This window comes from Uloborus diversus, chromosome 5, assembly GCF_026930045.1.
Source record: "Uloborus diversus isolate 005 chromosome 5, Udiv.v.3.1, whole genome shotgun sequence".
Lineage (NCBI taxonomy): Eukaryota > Metazoa > Arthropoda > Arachnida > Araneae > Uloboridae > Uloborus > Uloborus diversus.
The window spans coordinates 170,850,633-170,876,873 of record NC_072735.1 but is presented as its reverse complement, the minus strand read 5'-3'; the positions used below and the strand labels follow the sequence as shown (position 1 = coordinate 170,876,873).

General features: G+C 30.7%; 2 protein-coding genes across 2 annotated transcripts in view; both read right to left on the bottom strand.

The window, feature by feature from the left end:
- LOC129223279 (X-ray repair cross-complementing protein 5-like) overlaps nt 1-10,806 on the bottom strand; it is a 48,045-nt gene extending 37,239 nt beyond the window's left edge. The window contains exons 1-4 of the mRNA XM_054857845.1: nt 10,780-10,806; nt 4,819-4,951; nt 1,372-1,484; nt 897-959 (exon numbers count right to left, since the gene is read on the bottom strand). Of these exons, the coding sequence (XP_054713820.1) occupies nt 897-959; nt 1,372-1,484; nt 4,819-4,951; nt 10,780-10,806 (336 nt within the window). The remainder of the gene's footprint in view (nt 1-896; nt 960-1,371; nt 1,485-4,818; nt 4,952-10,779) is intronic.
- Nucleotides 10,807-11,052: 246 nt separating this feature from the next.
- LOC129223278 (X-ray repair cross-complementing protein 5-like) lies at nt 11,053-25,791 on the bottom strand (the record flags this gene model as incomplete). Its single annotated transcript, XM_054857844.1, is given in 4 exon segments — nt 11,053-11,200; nt 17,822-17,999; nt 22,582-22,768; nt 25,684-25,791. Coding segments are annotated over 4 exon segments (621 nt in total), but the record flags the coding sequence as incomplete, so codon positions are not given.
- Between the last annotated feature and the right edge of the window lie 450 nt (nt 25,792-26,241).

Below are 26,241 nucleotides of genomic sequence, written 5' to 3'. Positions count from 1 at the left end.
ACTTCTAGTTTTTGAATTGAATTTATACTGACTGAAAGAAATAACTAAAACTGTATCAGTCTGAACGTGTTGTTGAACAAGTGTAAAAATATTATTTGCTTTGTTTCAATTTATTTCGAAATTTAAAAATTTCGTAGACAGCAATTTTATTCTTAGTATACTCACCATACATATGGTGCTCACAATAATCTTTAGAGTATTTAAATGTTTTGTGTATAGAATGCTAGGTCAAGCTACACAGGTCCTGTTAGCTTAATTCGACCAGCCGGTTATTATAACTAATATTGCCCTGTCCCAATGTAGCCTTATTAACCGGAACCAACTGTATTTTAGATCAGCCTGGTTTGTGTTGTAAAATTTTTAGGAAATGGGAGAAATTTGTCAAATCAAAAGTAGATGGCATTTTTAACAGCATTAATGTTCAAATATTAACTTTTTTTCAGGGAAATAAACATAAAATTGGGTATTGAAAATACAGCAACTTTAACATTTAGCTATATGATTTAACATATTAAAAATTTAAAATATGCCTATAAAGGAAGAATGATGACTTTTTCACAAAACAGTTTTGTATTTACTGCTGTCATCAAAACAATTGAGCTAGGAGCAATAACCATAGGTACCACTCTAAAAAAATTGTAAGACTGGACTTTTTTTTTTTTTTTTTTGCCAACTAACACAGTCAAGTATTGTTTTGTTTTAGCCGAAAAATGTGTTTTAATAACACCCAAATAGAACAACTTTAGTCTTTGACTAGTTTAAAAAACAAATTGTTTTAATTATTTTTTTAGACAAAAAAAAAAAAGTCAATCCTTAATTTTTACAATGATAAAAAAAAAGCAATTGCAGATGTGCAGATTCATTTGCATACAATCCAGACTCTACACATAACTTACCTCTTTGTTTTTCTGTTCAAATACATACATCGACTTGTCTCCAACATAATGAAATCTTTGCACCTGGAAAAATATAAATGTGAAAAAAATTGACACAAAACTGATCAACAACATTTTAATTGCAAAAATTGAAACTAAATTTCATGCTACTCCGAAAATTACATTCAACACTAACAAATATTAAATTTTCAATACAAAATAATTATTAAATAAAAACAAAAAATTTAAAAAATAAAAAATCTAACTGCATGAAAACCAAAAAAACTAAAAAGAAAAAAAAATGAGTCCAGTAGTTTAGAATGTTATCAAGTACTACTGAATAACTACACCATTGAAATAGTTTTGTAACTGATCACACACAAAAGATAAATCATAAATTCAAAAGTAGAGCAGAAAGATCAACCCCAATTAATGAATATTTTATAATAGTCAGACTTCATTGCCTGATTTTTTTAACAATACATATTTTACTCACATTTTCAGCTTTAGTAAATCCAAGCACTCTCAAGCCCTTCTCTCCAGATTGGTGCTTCATATTCTGTTCATCTTCTTCTGTATATGGAACCAAAGTAGTACCATATTTGAAAGCTAAAAAATGACAATTGTACCAATAAAAAATTATATTGGTATACATCTGCATACTATTTCCTTGATATTTGAAATGTCTAGAAAATTTTTCATGCAAAGCTACACCTCAGAAATCTCAAGGAAAAAAATACTCATTTAGACAAAAACATTCAAAAATAAAAGTAAGATGCAAAACAAAAGATAAATTACAAATCACTAAGCAAAAACACATACAAAGGATGTTAACGTTTTTTTTTTTTTTTGGAGCAATCACGATTGCTTATTGTTCTCACTTAATAGTTTTAAATTCCTATGATTTTATTTTCCCCCGCATCCCTCTGCAGAACCACCATCGACCGGTCTCACAATGCTGTTTCTACTAGCAAAAACCGTCTCCAGGTTGCGTCACTTGCCTTCACTCACGCATACACCAACACACACACACATATGCCTACACACATACACATACCCTCCCACACACAAACAAACATACCCCCCACACACATAAAAGCCTACATACACACACACTCATGACTGCGAAAAACATAATTTGAATTCAAAATGTCAAAGTTCTTTTTTTTTTTTTTTTTTTTTTTTCAAATTTACCTTATGCATACTTTTGTAACTTGCATGGTAGAATACTGAGTACTAAAATGGGTCAGATGCTTCTTGATAAAAAGTAAAAGGGACAGTACAAAGTATTAGATAATTATTAGAAATAATGAAAAGGAATACTGCAACTGAACCTTAAGTTTTAACTATTGGTTTCAGTTTTAAAGAATGCTTATTCTGCAGTAAGTTACCGCCCTATAGCTAGCGTTGAGTCAGAAATACATTCAATATACTAACATTCCTGTTATCACATCTAGAGACTAATTTTGTCCTTGTTATGGACTCATTAGTCTGGAATAATGACAAATCAAACTGGAGGCAAATGCCATCTCATTGAAGCTAAGAGTGCCAACAAACTGGTGGCTTAAGTAAATTTAGCTGACCAGCGAGAGTCTGCAGCCATAGTGCAGTTCAACTCTTAAATTTTCAAAATGAAGGCTCAAGTAGTAAGGGCTTTTTATAGGAAGAAAAAGCGCAGTATCTGCAGAAATGAATATTTCAGATGTTTGAAGAAATGCTTTTCAATTCCATGCTAACAACAATAGGGAAATGTTAGAATTTGACATTTTTTCATGCTCAATTTTTAGTGGAAACCAAACAAGCAAGCTTGTAGAGTACAATTACTGTTTAGTACTGTTTAGTGTACAATTACACTAACACAGTAGTACTGTTTAGTGTACAATTACACTAAAGTACAATCAATGACAGAAATGAAAAAAAAAAAAATTGCAGTTACTGTTCTTTAACTTCCCACAGCAGTATTCAACAACAGCTCCAAAGCAGAATAATACTAAATTTGCGATGTACGTTGCAGAACAGATGCATGAGCTGCAGAACAACTCTGGATAAGAGAGGAAAATTTTCTGCAGAAATTTTAGAAATTTCTGTAGAATTTCTGCAGAAACTGCAGATTTTCTGCAAATATCTTCCAACTAAAGATGTAGTTCTGCAGAATTTCTTCAAATTAAAAGAAAATCCAAAATTTTCTCACATTACGCTTAATCGGCGGAAACTCAAGCAAAATGTTGGAATTTCCTGCGTCATTTGCAGGACCTTGCACTTAAATTCACTTTGAACTGAAATAAATCAGCAAACTTTGTGCAACATTAAGATATTTTTCCGAAATTCTACAGGTTTTTGCAAAATTATCTTTGACATCTTTGAACGCCTGCACTTGCTTTATGCCTTTAATCGCATTACAGAATGAGATTTCTCCAGCTTTTAACGGAGTTCTAGCTTTCTATGTTTGTTTTGTCAAGTTTTACTCCTTGTTTCACTTTTTCAGACCTCATGGGGATCCTATGTTTCTTTTAAATCTGAAAACATTCTGATTTTTCTTGCTTTTTTGGGTTCCCCTTTCCTTATTTTTCCCTAATTGATTTTCATCCACCACATTTTCTACCATAAATGTATGTTTCGGACACACGCCAACAATGAAGCATGTGTCTTGCCAAAAATTGTGTCTGGCTAGAGATTTCAATCCATTTTCATCCTTTATATATTTTAATTATTTTGAAAGTTTTGAGGTATTTTGTCATATCCTGCTGTAACTCTACTCATTTGGTATATTATTTTCGTAATTCATTGGTTTATTAACATTTTTTTAATTTCTTGCTCATACTATGTAAAATCCCCCTCCCCCCCCTTTCCAAAAAAAAAAAAAAAAAAAAACTTAGATTGGCACAGAGACTAGGATTTTAACAAAATTTTAGATGTTTGCTTTTACTATGCATTTCATTTAGAGAATCTTACACGGTTTAAGTTTTACAGCCTGTTTAACTTTTGGGCACTTTGAAGACTTCAATGCTTGATGTTCTTGCAGAACAATTTTGGTTAAATGATTTTACGTTGCACAACATCACAAAGTATTCTGCTTTAGGGAACAATAGTGCTGCCATGTGAAAGAAAAAAGAAATCAACCCCTGAGGAATGCACTTGTTCTGCAAATGACAAAGAGCCAATATGTAGCTCTATTAAAAACAAGGATTGTGTTCATTTACTCATTGGGCTCCAATGCAATGAAAAAATAGTGTGTTAAATATTTTTAAACACATTCAAAAAATGCAAACTTAAGAAATTATGTCCTACCAATATTGGTCAACGTGAGCTTGTACTGCCGTAAGCATCATCAAATCATGATACATATTATAAAGTTTAAAGAACATAAAATAAAATTTAAGAGTATCATTTATTTTTTCCAGTACCTTCATGATATACTCAAACAAAATATTTTGCGATTTTGTAGGTTTGCAGCTTGTTTCATAACATTTTGCTTTTCAGAAAAAAAATTAAGAAATCATAATGAAATGCAAAATAATGCTACAGTGGAAAGACTAAACAGATCCATAGAGCATCATGAGTCACCTAATATTGACTTATGCTGGTAGGTCTTGACACAGTTTTGGAAATGCTGTGTTAGATATTTCTAATATAATGTACCTTTTGCTTTTTTTTTTCCTTGTTGTTTCAAGAGAAAATTCACCCAACAGTATTTTAGATTTAGGTTTCTTATATTCTAAAATCTCTGGCGCTTACAGATTTATAATGAATAAAACTAGTTGTTTGTCCACTTATACATTGTTGTTCCCAAGTTCTTTCTTTCTTTCTTTATTTTCTTTAATTTTCATACTGCCTTCGATATATGCAATTACTCTAGTGTAGATAATATTTCAATTAAAGAGTCACTTCATTAGATCTTGAAAATATAATATAGTGTCAAAAATATCTATTTTTTTTTACTTACCAGAAATAGTGTTTTCTTTGGGTATTTCTGTTTGTGCATCATCATTCATTAAATATGAAGTCACTCTTTCTATCTTTGCATCTTTCTTATGAGCATAGGCATTTCCCCATGATTTTGGCTTAGTCTCATTAACCTAGAAATATTTTATACTGTTATTTTAGTCTTACTCTCCTCCATTAGTCAAATTGAATTTCAACATAAATTAGTGATACAAGGGAAATCAATTTAGCTACATAAAGGATGCAGAATATCTACCGTATATACTTGCATATAAGTCAAGAAATTTATTACAAAAAATGAGCTTTAAATGTAGGGGGTTAGCTTATATGCGGTGTAGAATTTGCGAAAATTTCCCGATTTTTTCTTAACAAAAAACAATCAAAAACGTGAACATTTTCCTGATTTTGGTCCATTTCTTTTAAGCAGATGCTAAAGAAGTAAATACTTAAACATTCTGCTATGATTTTACATGGTCTGACTGTGAAATAAAGAATAAATAATTAAAGTAAACAGTCGACTACGAGAAAAGAGCATGAATTCCCGTACTCATGAAATTTCCCGATAATCGCAAATTAATGCTCATTTTTTAAAACATAATGCAATATGGCTACAGCATAAAATTTTATTGGTATAAAATCAAAATAAAAGCAACAATTTTAAAAAATCGTAACAGCGAAATGGAACCCTATACAAAAGACGCAATTGCAAAAGTGAACCCTTTTGGAGCAAAAGAATAAAAATCGGACGTTTTCTAACATAAAAATGTGATTACATGTCATTTTCCTCTTTTTTATAACGTTAAAATTCAAAAGTAGTGGAAAAACGCTCCCGTTTTTTTTTACAAAAGTTAGGGACTTGACTTATATGCCGGTTTTTGAATTTTTCCCAGTTTTACTCCTACATGTAGGGGGATCGTTATGTATATACGGTAGTTAGAACTCCAGTTGGATATTGATATGTTTTGCTACTAAAGCTCTAGATTAGCAATTGCAAGTCGCCAGTGGGCAACCATTTCATTGAAAATGGCTACCAGAAAAACAAGTCTTAGACACCAAAAGTGGCGACCATGTGTTTCTTTATTTGCTGAAAAATTATATTGTATAGCATGCTACGACAACACAATTATAATCCTGAGATGTTCAGCACATCAGTCGACTACACTTTGGCAACGTAATTCAGAGAGTACTCTGAGAGTACTCTCTGAGCGAGTATTCAGAGAGTACGTATTAGTTCTATTAAAATGCATGACAGCTACAAACAAAAAAAAATTTAACCTTGTTTTTGAGATGTGTCAGTGTGTTACTATAAGAATTTAAGCTAAAGCACATTATATTTAAATTGATTTTTCTCAAAAAGTAGTTTTTGCAGATGTGGCAGTGCTGCACTAGATGTGCGATATGTTGAAACATTTAGGTACACAAAAAAAAAAAAAAAATTAAAATATTTACAAGATGCAAAAAGATTGAAATCTTAGACAGGTGAAGTAATTTTTAGCTATGTCTGAGAAAATTCAATGTTGCTATGGTTTCCAAAATATTTCCTCTGCTTATTATTAAAATTAAACAAAAAAATGCTCATCTAAGGTAGCATATGCAAAAATAACTTCCAATTTTCAAAAACATCAAAATAGTTACAGTATGCAAAGGGATCAATATCTCACACACAAAGTAATTTTTCGTGATGCTACATATCAAACATTTCAGAAAATTGCACTGATGAAAATTTTGAACGAATTTCAAGCACAATCCAATGATTCTTGAAAGAATTCAAGCACTGAAGAAAACTTTCAAACTTTTTCAAGCACTTGGAAATGAACTTTTTTTTCCAAGCACTTTTCAAGGTTTTTCAAGGGCGTACGAAACTTGTGTCTCCAGCTTGGTTATTCCCTATTCTACCCTGATGAGTACATAACAAAGATGAAACTGTAGTCTCTGGATGGGATAACTAGGCTGTCGGTATATTGCATGGACTTTCACTAATTTGCTTGTTAAGTGAGTTCTTTACTCAAAAAAGGTTGTGCATCCCAAAGCTCAAAGTTTCAGTAGTAGAACCAACAAAAAATTAAAATTGTTTTATCAAATGGTTCCTGTTAGTCTGTATCTTTTCTTACTCTTTTGGAGCATAACTGCTTCATACTAAAAAATATTTTTAAAAAGCACAAACCCACATAAACAATAAATGAATGTAATGTTACCTTAATGTAGGCAGTTATAGGAATTGTCAAGGTGGTTCCTATGCTCAAGTTAGCATTCCATGGAAAAGGCCTTACTTTCTTCTTTTGATAATATATTAAAGCAGGAATTACATCACTATGTAAAAGATTTAAAATAGATGTAATTATCAGCACAAAATCATGAATGAGTGATGAATTAAGTGACTGTTGATTTACAGGACAATAAACAAATTTAAGTAACTGCATGTGTATTAGAGAAAAATTCATATTTTTTTAGTTTACGCTTATTATAGAAAAGAGCAGAAATGAACCTTTGAAAAAAGAATTCATGCAGTATTATATTTTCCAACGCACAAATTTGCTTCAATACATTTGATGCTGATTTTAAATAAGAATGAAATTCTTGACAGGATTTCATACAATTAACTTTTTTTTACAATCAACACTGCTTTAAGAACTGAGATGTGCGACTGAGTTTTTTTTGCCAGTTCACAAGTTATTCATAATCAAAATTACCATTTCTATGGGTGCATCAGAGTAGGGCAACATAAAACATATTCAATAATTATATGGAAACTTACTGGATTCAAATTCTTGATATGAGAATATTTCAAAACAATTTTACCCAAAGATTTTAAGCTGAAACTGTGTGGTCTACTCTTTCGCAGCAGAAAGCAGGAAAATTCAGAATCCCTTCACATTTATGTGGGGACAAGCTGATTAAAAGGGGGATTCTCTCAATCAAAGTTTGAAGTATCACTTCAAACCATGATCAATACCTTTAATGATGATTGAATTCATTTAGGCCATCATTAGAAATAATCTCATGCTTGTCTAATGCACAAATAGAAGCACAAACATTTCTAGAATTTTTTCAGATATCCGACTGCTGTTTCCAGGGTTCATACTCTATTTGGATGAAAAAATTCCATGACTTTTCCAAGACTTTTTCATGACTTCAATAAAAATTTTCATGACCTTGTTTATGAAGAGAATAACACTACTTAATCTCAAACTTGCTAAGTTTTGGAAACGAGCTTCAGCAAAACGCGTATAGGAATGCCACAGCCTCATTGAAGCACTTACTCGTAATGGAAAAAATATAAGTGTACACCTAAAAAACTAAACTATTCTTATTTGTCTTCATCACTTAAATTTAAGTAAAGTAATAATGCAGTGAAACTAAAATTATGATGCTTAAATGTCTAATTTTTTTTTTTATATATAAACAAGCAGAATGATAATGAATGAGACAAAGGTTGAATGAGTCATCATTAAGTTTCAATAAATTTGCTTCAAAAGTTGCCTTTCAGTGTCCAACAGCGCATTTATTCATCCACATAACTTGACAGTATTTTGGTTCTTTAAAGTAAAGCCCCATAGTTTAGTTATTTATGTTTCTAAACCAGATATTTTTTGAAAAAACCATTCAGTAATGAATCAATCATCTGATACAAAAGTACATGATTTGTTTACTTATTTTCACATTTTTAAATGCATATAAATTAATTGATTCAGAAATTCCAGAACATGTTCAATTCTTGACATTGAACGTAGCAGTGGGTCGCATGGATTAGTTTTGTGGGTCGTATGTTGGGCACTACTGTAGTACTACTTTAGAGTATTAGAATTCCCCTTTTTCTGTATTCTATCGCCTGACTAAAGATCTTTACTTTATAGAACCTTCAACAAATTAAGATACACTCTGATAAATTTAATAACAAAGATTTTACGAGTACTGGAATCGAACTCGGATGCAATTGGATTGCTTTTTTGAGCGGGTGTGACAAAACCAAGAACATGCAAGTTCGCTACTACATAATATAAAACATAAGAAGTGTTGAAAATAACAGTAAATTCAAAATAAGAGATGTCCAAGCAATAAAATCACATCCCAAAAAACGCAAGCGGCTGCAACAGAAGTGAATACAATGATTTTTCAAAATTCAGATTTGATTTTGGGATAGTTCAAATTTTCCACTTTTAATAACTCTTTTTTGCTATCACTCAATATTTGTAATGCTCTATTAATTAATGTTATTTTATCTCTGTCCAGGATATTTTTCCATGACTTGAAATAAATTTCCATGACTTTTAATGGAAATTTCAATTTTCCATGACTTTTCCAGGTCTGAAATTCACTTATTTTTTTTCCATGACTTTCCAGGATTTCCATGACCCGTACGAACCCTGTGTTTCAAATGCTTGAATGTGTGACTTTACATTGAATTGAGTTTACAGCAATACACGAGTGGTTTCCTGTTGAAAAGCTAATCAAAAAATTAAAGGGAAACTGTTTGATAAGTTTTTTATCTGATTTCGTACAGTGGGAAACAGTAAAAATTCAGATTTTTACAGCTGAAATGTTTTTTTCCTTTTTTAACAAATGTCAAGTACAACCCAACCAGCTTTGGCTCCTAAACTAAAAAATCACACTAACCAAGTATAATGCTGAATATACTTTGTCAAGCAAACATTTTCAAGGACATTATCAAACAACAATGTTTACAATGCTCATTAATTTGTATGGCCCTCCCCGAGTGAAATACAGTCAATACTCGATAGTTCCAAGTCCCAAAAGAGCTTGCTGAAAACTTAGGGGTTATACAGAATTTGAGTTATACGAAGTACCCCTCCCAGCCTTCTCAGGAATATTGTCAATTTTGGTTTTCAGAAATAATGCATGGTAGATAGAGTACAAAATTATTAGTACATAAAAACATAAAAAATATTTTTCAATGATAAATTTTATTAACACATTATTGCTCACTTAGAGAAGGGAAGTCATTTTTGGTTGCTTTAACATTTTTGCTTTTAGCGTACCTAAAAAAGTGATTAAGTTTGTAAACAGAATAAAATTTCCAGAGCTCGCGCAGGGTTAAAAATGAAAGCAGTAATTTTGTTTCCATTTTATGGAATTTCATAGACAGGTAAAGAAACCATCTTTCTAGCAGTTGTCAATATGCCCATTAGGGATACGAATATTTTTTAAAATTATGCAAGCATAAGGGATGGAAAATGTACATATTTGGTAGAAATAAAGTTTGTTTAATCCACTCACACTAATTAAACTGATTACAATCAATTTTTGTATTAAGAAGTTAAGAAAAGAAAAAGTCTACAATGGGAAGAAAGTTCAAAATCACAACAGTAAAATGCATTACAATGAATTTGAAAGGAGCACGCAGTTTATTTGTTGTAACAGGAATTTTGTTGCAATGGAATTCAACAGAAAAGTTAAAACATAGTGTCGATGGGATATGTAATTTTGTTGATGGGACCTTAAAACTAAAATTTTTAGTAAAAAGAAAATAACAAGAAGAAAATTACTTTTTATAAAACGGAAAAATCGACTTAAAACCATTGCAATGGTTTTTAAATGATACTATAAAAAAATTAATTGGATGAAATCAGTGTCCCCCCCCCCCCCCCCCCCCCATTTTTTTTGCAACGAGTGAGTTTGAAGCTGCAGAGAATTACAGGTAGAACAACTGATTTATATTGGGGAAAAAAATGATATCTGGTACATTATTCAGGAAAAACAAAACAGTGCAGTTTTTTCACAGGTCTTAAAAAAAAGATCAGGATACTGCTTTGATGAAATTTTAGGACATTTTTTCGACAACAATTTGAGCAAAAGCTTAATTTTTTTAAAACTTTGTTATACAGAATGTGCTTTAACAAAGGACACTTTTTAAAAAGGAATTTCAGGAAAATTAAGACAACTCCTACACATGTTTTTTATGCTTTCTAAGGCTTCACCTATAAAACAACTTCAATGACCTTACTTCATCTACAGAACTTTCTTCCATCATTTTTTAAATTGCGATCATCAACAATATCCAAAAACAGTTTCACTAAAAGATTTTACTCTATCAAATTGTTTTGATACAGTGTATTAGAAACCACCATTTCATTAAAACAAGACTATATTTTACATTAGCCTAGTCATAATAAAAATGGGACTGAACATTAATTTCATTATAATGGATATTGCCTTGTATTGGTATTCCATGTAATAAGAGTTCATTGTGAACATTCAAAGTAAATTTTCAAATTACTCACTCAAATGAATAAGATTCTCCATTTACTTCCTTCAGAAGTTTTTTGATGTTATCTTCAGTCTTGATCTGAATTGAAGTTTTGGCACAATATGCCTCTGAAGAGTCAAGGCTGTTAGTTTCTTCATCAGCATAGGAAACAGGTCCTCTGAGAATATGAATGAAATATTTTAAAATTTCAACAGATACCAGCTACATATTAAGAATTTTCAAAATATTTAAATAAGTCAGGGGTCTGGCCAGAGGATATTTACAAAAATCTGATCAACCAAAACGGACCTTTCACAAAATCCCGATCAACCAAAACGGACCTTTCACAAAATCCCGATCAACCAAAACGGACCCTTCACAAAATTCTGATAAACAAGAATGGATTGTTCACAAATTGTTTATTGAAAGAGCAAATCTGAAAGCAAAATAATGCATATTTCCGTACATAAAATCAATAATTTTTTGAACCTTTTTTAAAGTCAAATTAGAGGGATCAGCTTATAATGCAATACCTGCAAATTTGGCAAAGAAAAAAAATCGGCACTCTTGTGATGTTCCTGCAAGTGATAAATAATTGCTAATGCCAAATAAATATAATGCTTGTTTGTTTCTTGGAAAGAAATTAACAGTTGAAAATAAGTTTAGTTTTAAATAATTTAGTTTGTTTTATCACAGCTAATTAGCAGGGGTGTTGTAAACTTTTCTGAAAAGGCTTTGGTAAGCACTTTTCTCCCCATTGGTATGCACTTTTCTCCCCGCTCATAATTTAATGATTTAATAAACAATAATAATATGATAATATATATTGGTGAAATGAACTTAGAATTACAAAGGGATAGTAAGGGTGGGGAAAAAATATGATCGCTGCAGCTAGGGTTACCAACTTCAAAATTATCGCATCTGGCGTTAAACCTGTATAATGACTTGATTAGAAAATATTCTCATCATTTTACCAGCTTGTCAATACTTGCGTTTTTACAGTGGGTGCAGTGTGATGTTTAACTGTTATTTTGGGATAAAATTATATGGGTTTGATTTTTTGATGCTAACAAGGATGATTAACTTTAAATAAACTCTTTTACTTGCCTTTTTTTTCTTTAGATGTCTACATTTTCAAAAATGCAATTTTTAACATCTGATATGAGAATCATATTTTGTTCTTTTTTCAAGCTAACTTTGCTTTATTAGGATGCAAATGAAAAGTCTCTTTATTTTTGTTAGAACTCTCATTTCAAGTTTTTAAAGTAAAATTCCATTTTCTTTTATTGAGTCAAAAATTAAAATGCTGAATCAATATTTTTTTTTTTTTTTTGCTTCAATTGTGTCCACAGATATTGATGATATGTTTATCATAGGATTCTAAAATGCAATTAAAAAATAATTTGATCAAAAATATTTCTTTAACAAGCCGTTTTTATCAGGGTTGGCAAAAACCCGGGTTTTTTTAAAAAAGCCCATGGACCCAGGGTTTTTTTAAATAAAACCCAACTAAAGTTGGGTTTTTTAAAAGAAATGTGGTTTTTTTTGTCTTTTTTTAGGGAAAATGTGGGGTACTTGTTGCATATTGTAGCATAAGTATATGGACAAAGTGCAAAGATTATCTTCGGGTAAAAAGCTGGAAAACTAGTTAAAATTCAGAGTTTTATGAAGAAAAGTATAAAAGACGAAAAAACCCAAGAATGTTTAAGTTTCAGATTTTTTAATTTTCATTATTACCAACAGTTAAGGCAAAGTTACTTCTCGAGTGATAAAATCTATTGTTCGTTTTTAATTACTACATTTTTTTTTTGCATTTTACTTTATAGTATTTCATTTCGTTATGCAAAACTACTGTAGAACCTCAATTAGTTTAAATCCCTTTTTACTGAATTCCAGCTTAATCAAGACATTTCTTTGAATTTTATGTTGCCTGTTTTTCTATTTCTGTGTACAGGGTAAGAAATATTTAACTTTTTTGTAAAATAATGAAAATACTGTACCTGTTCTGTTTTCTGTCGACCGTTTGAAAAATCTGTTTATTCTAAAAAATTTACCTTGTGTTTATTCGAGATTTGTGACGTGTTGGTTAGCAGAAAATAATTTACATGAAAGCCTTTTAACTAGATTAGTTTCTTCTGTACAATCTACAAATATTGAGAAAATCAGACGTGACAGGACTTGGTCAAGATAATTTGAATTATTAATTGACCAGTTAAAGAAAAAGTTAAATACATTTATTTAAAATCTTTGAAGTATATTTTTAATGCCGTTAAGAGTTAAGAAATACTATTAAAGCTCAAAATCCATTTTTCATGTTCATTGTCTGTGGTGAAGAACAAATAAAAAAGAAGTTTAAATTGTGAAAGTATTTAAATTAATTAATTTTTTTAAAAACTTCTCACAAAATTTAAAAAACCCAAAAGTGGGCTAAATAATGGGTTTTTTGAATGGGTTTTTTCAAAAAAAAACCCATTGGGTCCAACCCAATTGGGTCCAATTCGGCCAACCCTGGTTTTTATACTTTTGATGACTTTACTTTGAGAATTGCGATCTCCTTGCATCTGCTATGGGAATCCAATTTTTCGAATATTTCATGTTTAGTACGCTTTGTTAAGAGGTAAACAAATAAAATCCCTTTTTATTTTTGTTAAAATCACAGAATTTATAAGTTTAAAATGAGGTTCTGGGCTTTTTAAGAATGTGTTGGGTCAAAAAGTTAAATGCTGAACCCTTGTCTGAATTTTATTTATTTATTTATTTTTGTTACTTATTTTAAATACTGTACAGAAGTATTTCTAGTATAATTTAACATAATGTAGAATGGTAGATAAATATTGATGATTGATGGTAGATAAATATATTGGGGAGAGCGATGCCGCCCCCCCCCCCCTTCCCCCCAGAATGATATTCTCAACATAGAAGAGGAAAACACTGAACTTGAAGTTTAAATGATGCAGTTTGTGCCATCTAAATTTTGTGCTAAATTCTAAAATCTTGTTTCAACATTTTTTTTTTTTTTTTTTTTTTTTTTGCGAAATTATTTGATTTTTCATAAAATTAATTCATTTTACACAAAATTATTTGATTTTGCACAAAAAATGGACCTTGTAAGCAATTTTTAACTTTTTAAGAAAGTATAAAATAAATAAAAAATTTTTAATGAAATCAATTTAATGAGACTTCAACAACAACAAAAATAATAAATAAACAAATTCAAACATGCACTTTGTTGCAAAGAAATTGTACTGCCTCAGGAAATATTTGAGCTATGGCCATGAAATTTGATGTACATATAGTTTGAGTAAATAAACTGTTAAAAAACTCAGTATAAAAAACAACTAGAAGTAGAAAGATAAATTCTAATTTAAGTAGGTTTTAAATTTACATATGTGGTGGTTATCTGCAAAGAAAAAAGAGACAAACAGTTTATTATGCAGGGTTGACTTTCTGCCGGCAGAAACTAGTTTTTGCCATGCCAGTGGCAAAAACTAGTTATAACCGGTAAAAACCGGCAGAAACTGGCAAAAACTAAAAAGCGTCTTTAATAACTTTAGCTTAACTTAACTTTTAAAGTAATTATTAAATGATATTCGGTTGAATAAACTGAGTCATCAAACTTCATTTCATCATTGTAAAAAATAAAATTCTATGCTAGTTCCCTTGATTTAGTTTATAAAGGGAACTTTTCAATTGCAAATGCTTGTAATATTTGGATTAATCTAACAAAGGAAGAAAACCATATGGGCTCTTAGGAAAGAGGAGTGACATAGAGAATTAAACAGGAATTATTGCTTGTAATTTGCTTGCGTATATGTTTCACCTAAATTGCTTGTGATTGAAATTAACATGTGCTTCAAGAAGAAAGTGTCAGAATTTTACTTGCCAATATTAACCTAGATTTTTGTATGTACCTTATGTCAAATATGCAAAACAAATTGGCCTCATTTCTCGAAACTAATTTTTCCAGTCAAATTTTTACCACTTTTCCAGTTACTACATGGTGGACCAGTTTGAAAAAATATACACTAGATGAAATTTTCACGAATATTGCTTGTTCCTTGATGCTTTGCCTGCTAGCTCTTCTGTTGCAAGAATATTCTTAAGTTTCTCATTTGTGCACATTAAATTGAGAAATTTTTTTAGATTTTTTAAACCAGTCCAAACAATGTAACATTTGTTGCAATGTAACAATTGATTGTGCTTTAGTTAACAATTAATTTTTTTCCCATGTATTTTCAACTGTGTGTCAACATTTAATTTTATGTCGTTTTGTGAGTTTTTGCCATGCCGGTTTTAACCGGTTTCTACCAGTGGTTTTAACCGCCTCGTCAGAAACTTGCCAACCCTGTCATTATGGCATCCAGAGGTTGCAGTTTCACCCTTAAAATACAAAATAACATTGTATCAGTTGTGTTTCACGGCTGCCAGCCTTTTTACAGTAATGTGTGGTACTAACGAAAAAAATGTGTAGTTTTAAGTGTTGTCCTCCAGCACAGTGATTCCCAACCTGTGGTCCGCGAAGTGAACAGTCATAAAATAATCAATTTAAATCTTGTATCTTTGAGACGTAAATTAATGCGTCTGCCAAATTTTTTTAAAACTCAAAACGTTTGCAGTATTGTGTTGACCAAACGCGCCTGAACCTGGCGCCTTTGATCGCGCCACTGCTCAGTGACTCAGTGCAGAAAGTGACGAGCGTGCATGTGTTTTGCTCGGTGATTGTAGTTCACTAAAATGAGCAAACAGATGAAACTTTCAGGTTTTTTTAAGACGGAAAGTGAGAACGCTAAAGCAGGATGTTCTACCAGTAATATTGACAGGGATAGCAGAATGTTAACAGAAAGTTCTCCTAAAAGAAAGGCTGCTAACTGTAAGTACAGTCTCGACTACATAACATTTGGATTTATATTTATTGAAGAATTTGGTGTCCAGTTGCCTCAATGTGTAATTTGTGCGGAAGTTTCAAGTAATGAGGCAATGAAGTCGGCAAAATTAACTAGACACTTTGAAACAAAGCATAAAGATTTTGACGGAAAACATGTAGATTTCTTTAGGCGGAAGGAGACTGAACTAAAATCGTCAAAAAATATCCTTAAATCATACTCAACTTATGATATAGCTACTTCGAAGGCCTTATATCAACTTTCACTTAGAATCGCAAAAACCAAAAATCCTTGTGGTTCGCTAAGGATTCTGAAAGGTACAAGTGGTCCTCAGTAGTGAAAAGGTTGAGAACTACTGCTCTAGCAAACAAGGTTTATTTATCCTCCCCCGCCCCACCCTTAACCCTCTACCACCATGAGGAGGGAGTTTGAATAAAAAATCATAATCATAATATGTCTTAACAATGTTGTTTAAAGATAGTAAAAATACTACATAACATAACAGCAGAAAAATAAGATTTTATTAATTTTTCAAATTATTAATAGAAAATTAAGTATTCTGTAGTATGAAACATTCTTTCTTCTTTTAATACAAATCAAGCTGAAATTTAAACAAAGAACTGCAAATTCACAGAAAATATAACAATAAATAAATGAATAAAATTTATTAATAAAATAAACAAAATGAGCTAATCTGAGGTATTATGTGTTAAAACTTTCATCAGAATATCAAAATAACTACTACATGCAAAAGGATTGAAATTTCAAACAGAAGAAACAGATTTGTGCAAAGCACGCATTAATTGTTGACCTTGGCATGTTTCCAAAAGTAAATTATGTCATTAATTATTGAAATATGGAAATAAATTCATCTAATCTTTGTTAGTATACATTAAAATAAGTGCCAATTGTCAAAAATATTAAAATAGTTACAAGATGCAAAAGGATTCAAGTATTTAACGCGGGAAGCAATTTTCCGTAACGTAAGTGCCAAGTGCTGCCATCTTTATAAAACATAACTTAATTCATTAAAACTACTACAGAAGTTTTAAAAAAGCTTATCTTCCACAACAAGCATTGAATTAACTTCCAGCTGTACAAAATATTTTTTTAATGTATAGAATTAAAAGGATTGAAATCTAAAATATGGGAAGCAATTTCTCGCGACATACAAATGCAGTTTTTGCCTAGAGATGCATAGCCAGCTAAATGCAGCTTTTTTCAGCCCTATACACATCAGTCTAAAAGTAACAATACTGAATGGCATTGTTCAAAAGTGGCAAGATTAATTAAACATGCTCTAAAAGCAAAAAGTACACAACATGCTAGAGCAGCATTTAGCACAGGGCCGTTCGAAATTAGCAATAATAAAATTGGTTTAGTTTTTCTATTATTTTTATGTAAATGTCGTACATTTCTTACTTTTATTTTTTTCATTTTTTGCTTTCTTATTTCGTTTTGTGATTAACTAATTCCAATATGTTTATCATTCACTGTTTTTTCCTGCATTTCTCCATTTGATACATTGCTTCCATACATAGTTTTTCCCGATGGTAAATTTATTGCTAATTTATTCAGAGTGGTTTCATTTTTGGACTTTTTGCACTGTTTATGGGTTTTCTTGGAAAATTTATTACTTAACAGTTTTTTCCTGATGGAATTATATAATAAATTTTGCCTCCAGGTATCATTTTATCTTTTTTGTTTTGTTTAATTTCTATTTTTTGATATTTATACTATCTCCTGTTCCACCGTGTTGTGTTGCTTTTCTCTTTTCTCGGATGACTTTTCATCCAGAAGCTCACACTTCTTTGCATTGAAAAAGGTGTTCCTTGTAACACCAAAACACGTGTCAGCAATAATTTTGCTATTTTTGTGCTTTATAACGTTGGATTACTGATTATTTGAATACTTACATAATGTTTATATCGATCTTGTTGTTCTTGATTTCTTCACACAAATCACTCAAACTGTCATCACTGAAAGCACTAGAGAAGCAAGAAAAAAGAAGGATTCTTTGAGAAACAAACTTCTTTCCTATTGTTTGGTTTTGCAATAAATCTATTGCAACAAGAAGTGCTTTTTCCATGATAACTTAAAATAACAGTTAAAGAAAACTTTGCAATAATTTAATGTTAGTTAAATAACTAAACTGTACACATCAAATAGCCCAGTGCCGCAGGTTCTATTCTCGGTTCAATTCAGCCATTCATCCTTTCAGTGAGTCGATAAAATGAGTAACAAGCATGCTTGGGAATTAAACCCTGGGGGTTTGGCGTTCGGCTGATCACCTAACCGGAACATCTGCCTAGCACTCCAGAGCCCTTGGTCAGGAAGACTGAGACAAGTACAGTAGGTCAGTACTAAGACATCCCAGAGCTATATGCAAGGCGGTGGTCTATAGGGTTCAAACCCCCTTCAAAATTTTTCATCCAAAGAAATGCTTTTCATTTTTTATTCATTTTACTTTATTTATTTATTTTTTTAGTGACAGAAATAATATTATTGTTATTATTAATATTATTTCAATTTTATTCGGGAAATAAAATTAGTATGACGGAAAAATTCTAAAAACTCATTGTGTGTTTATGGTAGTTATTAAGAAATTCATTTATTATATACAGGGGTGATTGTGAGTTCATCAAAAAATACCTGAAATTTTCAAAGCGAGAACGGGGGGGGGGGGGGGAATCTTTGGTCCCTATTACTTAAGTGCACCTTTGCCATAGTATTAAATAGTTCTGAGTCAAAATATTGTGTGTACATTTGATTAAATTTTTAATGGATTACAAAGTTACGAGTTGGTGTTATACAAATTATCTTGACATTTGTCCATCTTAAGGGATAGGTGTCCATCTTAAGGCACTTGCAGGTATATTTGACGAGTATTATATAATTTTTAAAAAATATGGAGGTAGGGAGATAAAAGTATAACAACAAAAAAAAAAACATAATTCCGGTATTTTCGGACATAAAAATACCGGAAATACGTCCGAAAATACCGGAAATTCGGTAAAATACCGGAACACAATCACCCCTGTATATAGCAAGATGGAATTTTGTAAGATCAGCCCCTTCTTCCATTTAGATAAACTATTGTAACAAAAATCAGTAGAATACACACGAAACCAAATTTGATAAGACTATATAAATGTTTCAAAAAATACGTTTGGTAAAATCCCCTCCAAAACAAAAGTCTGGTTACGACCCTGAGATATCTTACTGTTGCTCTGAGCACACAATATCCACTCAAAAATATATGGAAATGTGTTGAATAAAAAAACATTTTTAAAAGTAATTGGAGAATTCCATTAAATTATTATTAGTTTTCAAACAATAACACAGAACAAAATTAATCGCACCATAAAATAGATTTATTTCTTAAGTGCAGTGTATTATGCCTTCAAAAATTCACAAATACTGGATTCACCCTTATTACATAACTGCCATCCTTGAAAGCTGAAAATTTAGAGAGACATTGCAGGAATAAATTTTAAGACGAAAAATGTGAGTATAAAAGAGATTTTTTCAACATCAGTAAAAGGGTTTCTTAAATTAAAACTTGTATAAGACATGAAATTAATGGTTTGGAAATCCGGCAGGATCCAAAGTTTGGAAATTGAGATTGATTATTATTTTTTTGGAATGAAAAAACTACAGCTTTTAGATTAAAAAAAAAAGTTTAGTTTGTTAATAAACATTTCTTGAAGCAGGTAAAAATTAAATAAGTTCAAAGAATGTCATTTCACTGCATTTTTGAGAAATAAAAGTTTTGAAAAAAGAAGGAAAAAGAAATAAACATGCTTCAAAAATTATCAAACACAAACAATTTTCGTTCATGAAAAGGTTGTTTGGTTGATTGTGATCATGAATCTGCAGGGATTTTTTCCAAAATTCTAATAGCTCAAAACGCTTTCTTTTTCTTGGGGGGGGGGGATTTTGTTGTTTCGATAAAAATTTGGAAGAAATTTACTTTATTTGGGAGTGTTAGAAAAGGCATTAAAATTCGGGAGTCTCTCCACCAAATCGGGATTAGAGCTGATAGCTATGCTTTTATGATACCAACAAAAATGTGTTTTGGCAAACAATGCTACTCCTAGGGATACAAAAAAAAAGTGGACATTTATCTACTTTAAATGAAGACATAGTTCAATTGACAAGTCTTCTGGGTAGAAAATTATTTTTAATGCTCGAATAAAAACTGCTATTGAGGTGGCAATTAGCAACATGAAAGAGAGTTAAATAAAGTAGTAGGGGAACATGGGGCAAAGTGAAAAGGTGAAATACTTTCTCTGCTTTTAGCTCCACCTATCTGGTATTATTTTAACTATGTAGTACCATATGTAGTCTATTCCAGTCAGGAAAAAATATCGCTGAAGATTAAAGCATTTGGTGATACAGGCAATGTTTAAAAAATGATACTCATATTGTAATATTTTGTTGTAAGTCACAAATTATTTTTGTTACTATAAAATGATAAAGTCATTGTTATTAACATTTTAAATATTAATTGAGACCTCCTAATATTCAATGCAGTGTTAATTTAATTAATATTGAGCTTATTCGTATTTTAAATAAATTGTACAATTAGTCAAGTACATGTGGGACAAAGTGGATGGGGCAGAGTGAAATAGTTTGTATCATTTACTCACTCAATCATTTGTTTTTTTTTTTCTTTTTTTGATTAATTAATTCATTTACATTCCTTCCTTTAGTAATTGACTTATTTATTCATTCATTCACTTTTTTTCTTATTCATTCTTTTACTCGTTCATTTATTTTTCCTCATATATTAATTGATTTATTCAATTTATTATTCACTAGCCGCCTGCGGCGACCAGCTGGTTCGCCTTCTTACGCCATTCACCTTTCTATGCAAGCAGCCACCTATAGCGGCTGTTTGGCTAACTTGTCATTTACCATTTTAATTCAAGTTTGCCGCCTTTGGCGGCTGTTTAAATAAATTTGGCAGTAGTATTAATCAATCCATCTCTATCTTTTTTGTGCCATTCACATTTTTACGCCAAGATTGACGCCTTCGGCGGCTATCTACCTTTACATCTATCTCTAAAATTTCTTATCCATCCCTATTTATTTTAACCTCCCAGCTCATTTCCTAATAAAAACAAAGATCACTCAAAAAACCGCTTTTTTATTTAAGTAGAGCAAAAAAAAAAAAGTTATCTCCAAAATTCCCCGTAGTGTGCCAAAAGCAACAAAGTAAAGTAAGTGACAAAGAAAAAAAAATCTCGCTGTTTTTAGTGACTTAAATGAGCACAACTATGAAATGTAACGTAATATAGATACAACAAAACTTCCAGCTTGGGGGGGGGGGAAGGGAATGAAAAAAAAAATAAATGCAATCCCTAAATAAAACAAAAAAAATAGGAAAGAAAAAAAAGCAAGCGCTGCCGGAAAACACGTGGTCATCACGTCATAAAATTAGAAGTAAGCTATATAGTAAAAAAAAAAAAAAAGATAAACATTGTTTGCGATTAAGATTCAGTAGAAATATCAAATTGAAATCCAAGTAGTGACGTCAGAGCCATAGAAGATTGAAGAACGCTTTTTTCGACTAATGCGTGGAAAGACATGATGTGTTCAGCATTGAAAAAATTGTATAAAAAACCTATTGCGTATTTTTAAGAACTTTTTTCTTTTGAAGAGGACGAAATGTTTTTACTATTACCAACTTAAATTTTAGAAATGAGGCTTTGATACTTCTCGCAGGATGATATTAGAAAAATATAAAACCCAGAAAAAAATGCAAAATAAAGGTTTTTTCAAAAATTCATAAAAAATACAAAAATTGCTCTATCTTCAAAATTTTTTTGTTCATCATATTTAAAATTAAATTTCCGACACTATAGTACCAAAAATATTTGTCTGGCGCGATTGGTTCGGGGTCTGTGAGGTTAAAAGTACTAAAAAGTGCTAAAAATCACAGAAAACATTAAATAACTTTTTTTCTAATTAAAATATCAAAAATCGAAGCCCGAGGTGCACAACTTCAGCAAAAACTACACCTGTATACCAAATTTCATCTTTCTAGGCCTTACCGTTTTCCCGGGATGCGCGCCACACACACACACACACAAACATCTTATTTTATTATATGTATAGATTTATTCCATTCAACCATTTATTTACTAATTCTTTTGATCAAAAACATGTTTTATAATCGAATAGAAAATATTTCATTAGAAAAATATTTTATTTTTCACTTTGCCCCATGAAAAAAAATTTGTACTTTTTTTAGACTCAAATTTACTGCCAAAAATAAAAAAATACTTTTTTTGACTCAAGTTTTATTAAAAAACAGAATGTTCTTTTTTATGTGCTGTAATTTTAAAAACCAATTTCCGATTTGTTCATTTTGAAAAAGACCAGTCGTCTTAACCATTTCACTTTGCCCCACATTCCCCAACCAATAATAAAAGCAGAAAGTCTGCAACTAGTATTTTATAGCTGTTGAAAATGGTGTAAAAAAAAATATCTTGTCCCATTCTAAGCAGAAAACGAACTTAATGAGGTATAATCTTTTAAACACTGAGAAATCCTTCACTTGTATAATATCACAGTTAGCCTAAAGATTCAATTAATCAACAATTATGAGTTTAGCTTGGACTAGCATTCATACGTTTTATTGTAAAATTTTAACTTTGTTAAAGGATACAATCAGTAGGTACGTCAGTGGCTTCAATTTTATTGACAAACTCCAATAGTTCCCAACTGGCAGGTGCTAATGTTTGACACATTTCAATATTTTTATACTGATTTTTTCCATCAGCAGCTGAATTGCTTTTAGCTTCATCTGTTCCAAAGAGTATGAGAGCTATTTCATCTTTGGACTCAGAAAATATCTGTAATAGTATATTTATTTAAGTACAGCAACGGTCGATAAAAAATATGATCGAAATGACACATAAATTGAAACAATTCATGCAACATTGACCAGGTATTTCATTTTATATGATCAGGGCTGAAAGTAGCTAAATTGTACAAGGTTTGTACGAGGGGGTGGAATTGCACGATTCCGCAATATTTCTCATAAAATGTCCCACTAAATATTTAAGTCACGGTGGAAAATTGCACTCTGGATCTGTTGTTACTGTGACCTCTAATGTTAAAAAAGAGGAATTAACTATCTACAAAAATTGTTTAAATAACAGACAATTACACTGAGTAGCAAAAAAAAAAAAAAAAAATTCAAAATGCTTTTGATCTAATACTTGCTGATTCATTTGTAAAATTACCCCCCACACCTAAATGTGACCACCATTTCACCCTATCACTTCCCACTTTTTGAAAATGGTACGATCAAATTTTTTCAGTTTTCGTTACTTTTAGAGCAATTATTTTCATTTGGAGGGGAAGAGAGCATTATTAGTCATTAGCACTTTTCTGAGGAGCAAGAAAGGTGAAAAGTTCAAAAGCATAAACGCTTAGAACAAGTCGGAAGAGCCATGGGAATATTTTGGAAGATCCTCCAAAACTTAACGATATCATATCCAGAAAGAATAACAGGAAAATTGCTTTAAACAGACAGTATATTTCAATTTTTAATTGTAATAAATACATGTTTTAACTAATTTCTTGAGATTTTTTTTTAATTACCAGAAAGTCACTCTCCTTGTCCGTCTCAATCTTTTTCCAATGTACTAATACAAATTATTTCAAAATTTGATACTTCTATTCCAAATTAGATTGGAACTTTTAAATTACATATCGTCGGTTTAGAGGCAAAATTCACTAAGTTCACTTTGATTGATTTCTGGAAATGTGGAACAAAATAGTCTCTAAAAAAAAGTATGGGCGATATTTTGTTGCTATTTTTTTCCTCTTTTTGATCTTTAAGTTCCGTCTTCAGATGAAAGTTTCTGCAAATGACGCACAAAATTCCATTATTTTGGGGGACCTTTCCGCCGAATAAGCGGAATTTGCAAGAATTTAAAATTTTCTTACAATTTGAATAAATCTGCAGAATTATCTCTTTAGTTTAAAGATATTTCTAGAAAAACTGCAGTTTCAACAGAAATTCTACAGAAATCTGCAGTTTATGCAGAAATTCTAGATTTTTATACCATTTCTGCAGAAAATTTGAGCTTTTCTCTCTTTCAGTGGTGTTCCTGTCAATTTTTCTGAGCATATACTCCCAGTAATCCATTATGTACAATATGTATATGGAGAGTTCTGAAAATGTGGGAACAAAAAAGTGCTGAGCAATTTTTAAAATTTTGAAATTTGACATCTGTTCTGAGACATGCGACGCAAATTTAGTAGTATTCTGCTTTGGTAATGGCAATGATCAAAGTTGTCCTATTTTGTCCACTCCGGAAAAAAACGTCACAGACAAAATATCATTTTGTCCACTTCATCAGTAAACTGAAAGTTTTTAGTTAAAAATGTGAAGTTTGATAATAATAAATAACTATATAGATTTTTCCTATTCAAGTAATCTTTTAATATAAAAATAGCATACATAAATATGCACATAAACAATTGATGGTAAAATATTTTAAAGTAAAAATAAAAAAAGTAAGATCAGTTGAAGTTAATGTAAGTGTGTATGTAAATCTAATGAGTGTTAATAAGTTATAATGCATGTAATAGCATAAATGCTATTACATTCTTGTTTTATGAATTTATAAAACAAGTACATCAGCTGTAAATTTTAAGATGTTTATCTGTGATATGGAGGTTTATGGCCCATAATAAGAATTAAAAAGCAGAAATAAAAAGTTTTTAAAGGTTGGAGTTCCAAAACATTAAAAATCATATTTAAAAAAAAAAAAACTACTTGATATTCATAAAAGAAATGTTGGCATGAAGTGAAATCTGTTCTTGCAATACAAATTACAAATGTGATGATCAGCAAAAGGCTCTGACTAGGCTGTTCCCTAGTCAATTTATTAGTCCTCAATGAAGATTAATGGCTCTTTTACAGCTATCTACCCTCTATAGCATTTTCTGGTACACTGTTCTGAGTTCCCACAACCCTACTCAATTAGTAATTTTTCTTAATTTGTAACATATCCATAAAATATACCGAGTACATAAATATTTTACTACAGGGTGACATCAATAAAAACTCGAAAAATATAACAATTATAAAATATTTTTAGTCTATAAATATTTGTTTTGTATGTATGTCTCCAAAAATTTCATTTGGCTTTCCCATTAAGTTTATTTTCTATTATTGTATATACTATTCTAATCATGCCCAATAGCTTATTCACATCATAAAATTTTATTACTTTTAAGTAAATTATGATCTAAAATTAGCTGCATCAATGTGTATTTTTTTTTTTATAGATTTATGATATTTTAAAGGTAATAATGATTCAATTTTAAATGATTAATTCATACTAGAAAATGTATTAGAATAATATACTAATATTATTATACCATTTTAAGAATAAATTTATGTATCAGTTTATTTTTCATTTCGTCCTTTCGTCCAGTTTCTTTTGGCGTTCAGGACTTTTTACAAAAAGTGGACAAAATAGCTACTCTGGCAATGATAGTAATCATTTTAAGTCTCCATTTTTTTTATTCACTCGCTAATCTTGATTATAACTGTTATGAAATTTGATTTTAACGAATGGCAACACCACAAAAAGATTGATTTATTGTTATTTTTGAATTTATTGCTCAGTGACACTCAAAAGCCATGCCACCCACAGTGCTATGCAAGTACTAAATAATCGTATTTCAGTACTGAAAGATATAGATAATTTTATGGGACCTTAGATGATGCTTAATTTAACATACTTACCTTTCTTTGGATTATCATACTGATACAGTTTTTAGCATTTTCAAAAACTGATGGAGTTTCCAGGTTACGCATAGACGAACCAATATCAAACACCACAGCAATAGCTTCCTGATTCAAGAAAAAAAAAAACATGAATACATCATAACTATGTAGAATATCTTTTCAAAAAATCAGCTAACTTTTTGCAGGACTGAAATAAGATGAGCAGCATGCCTCAATTGCAATTTTATTACATAATGTGCAAACAAATGCCGAAAGGTAACTTGCAGCAGATTCTGTATAATCAAGGGATAAACTAGATTTGCCCTTGGCTCTTCAGTCCAGAACTGCAACCAATTAGTTCCAGCCAAATAACTAGTTTTGGGGTTTTGGATGTCCCAAACTGGTTTTGGACAAGACAAGTGGTTTTTACAGTCCAAAACCATCTGAAAATGTCTTTAACTGTCCAAAAGTATGCTACAGCTTAAGGGTTTGAATCTAATCAATTTGTAACTCAGAGCAATATGCATAACAACTTTAATGAATAAATATTTCAGAATATTTTTCTTTGAAATGTTT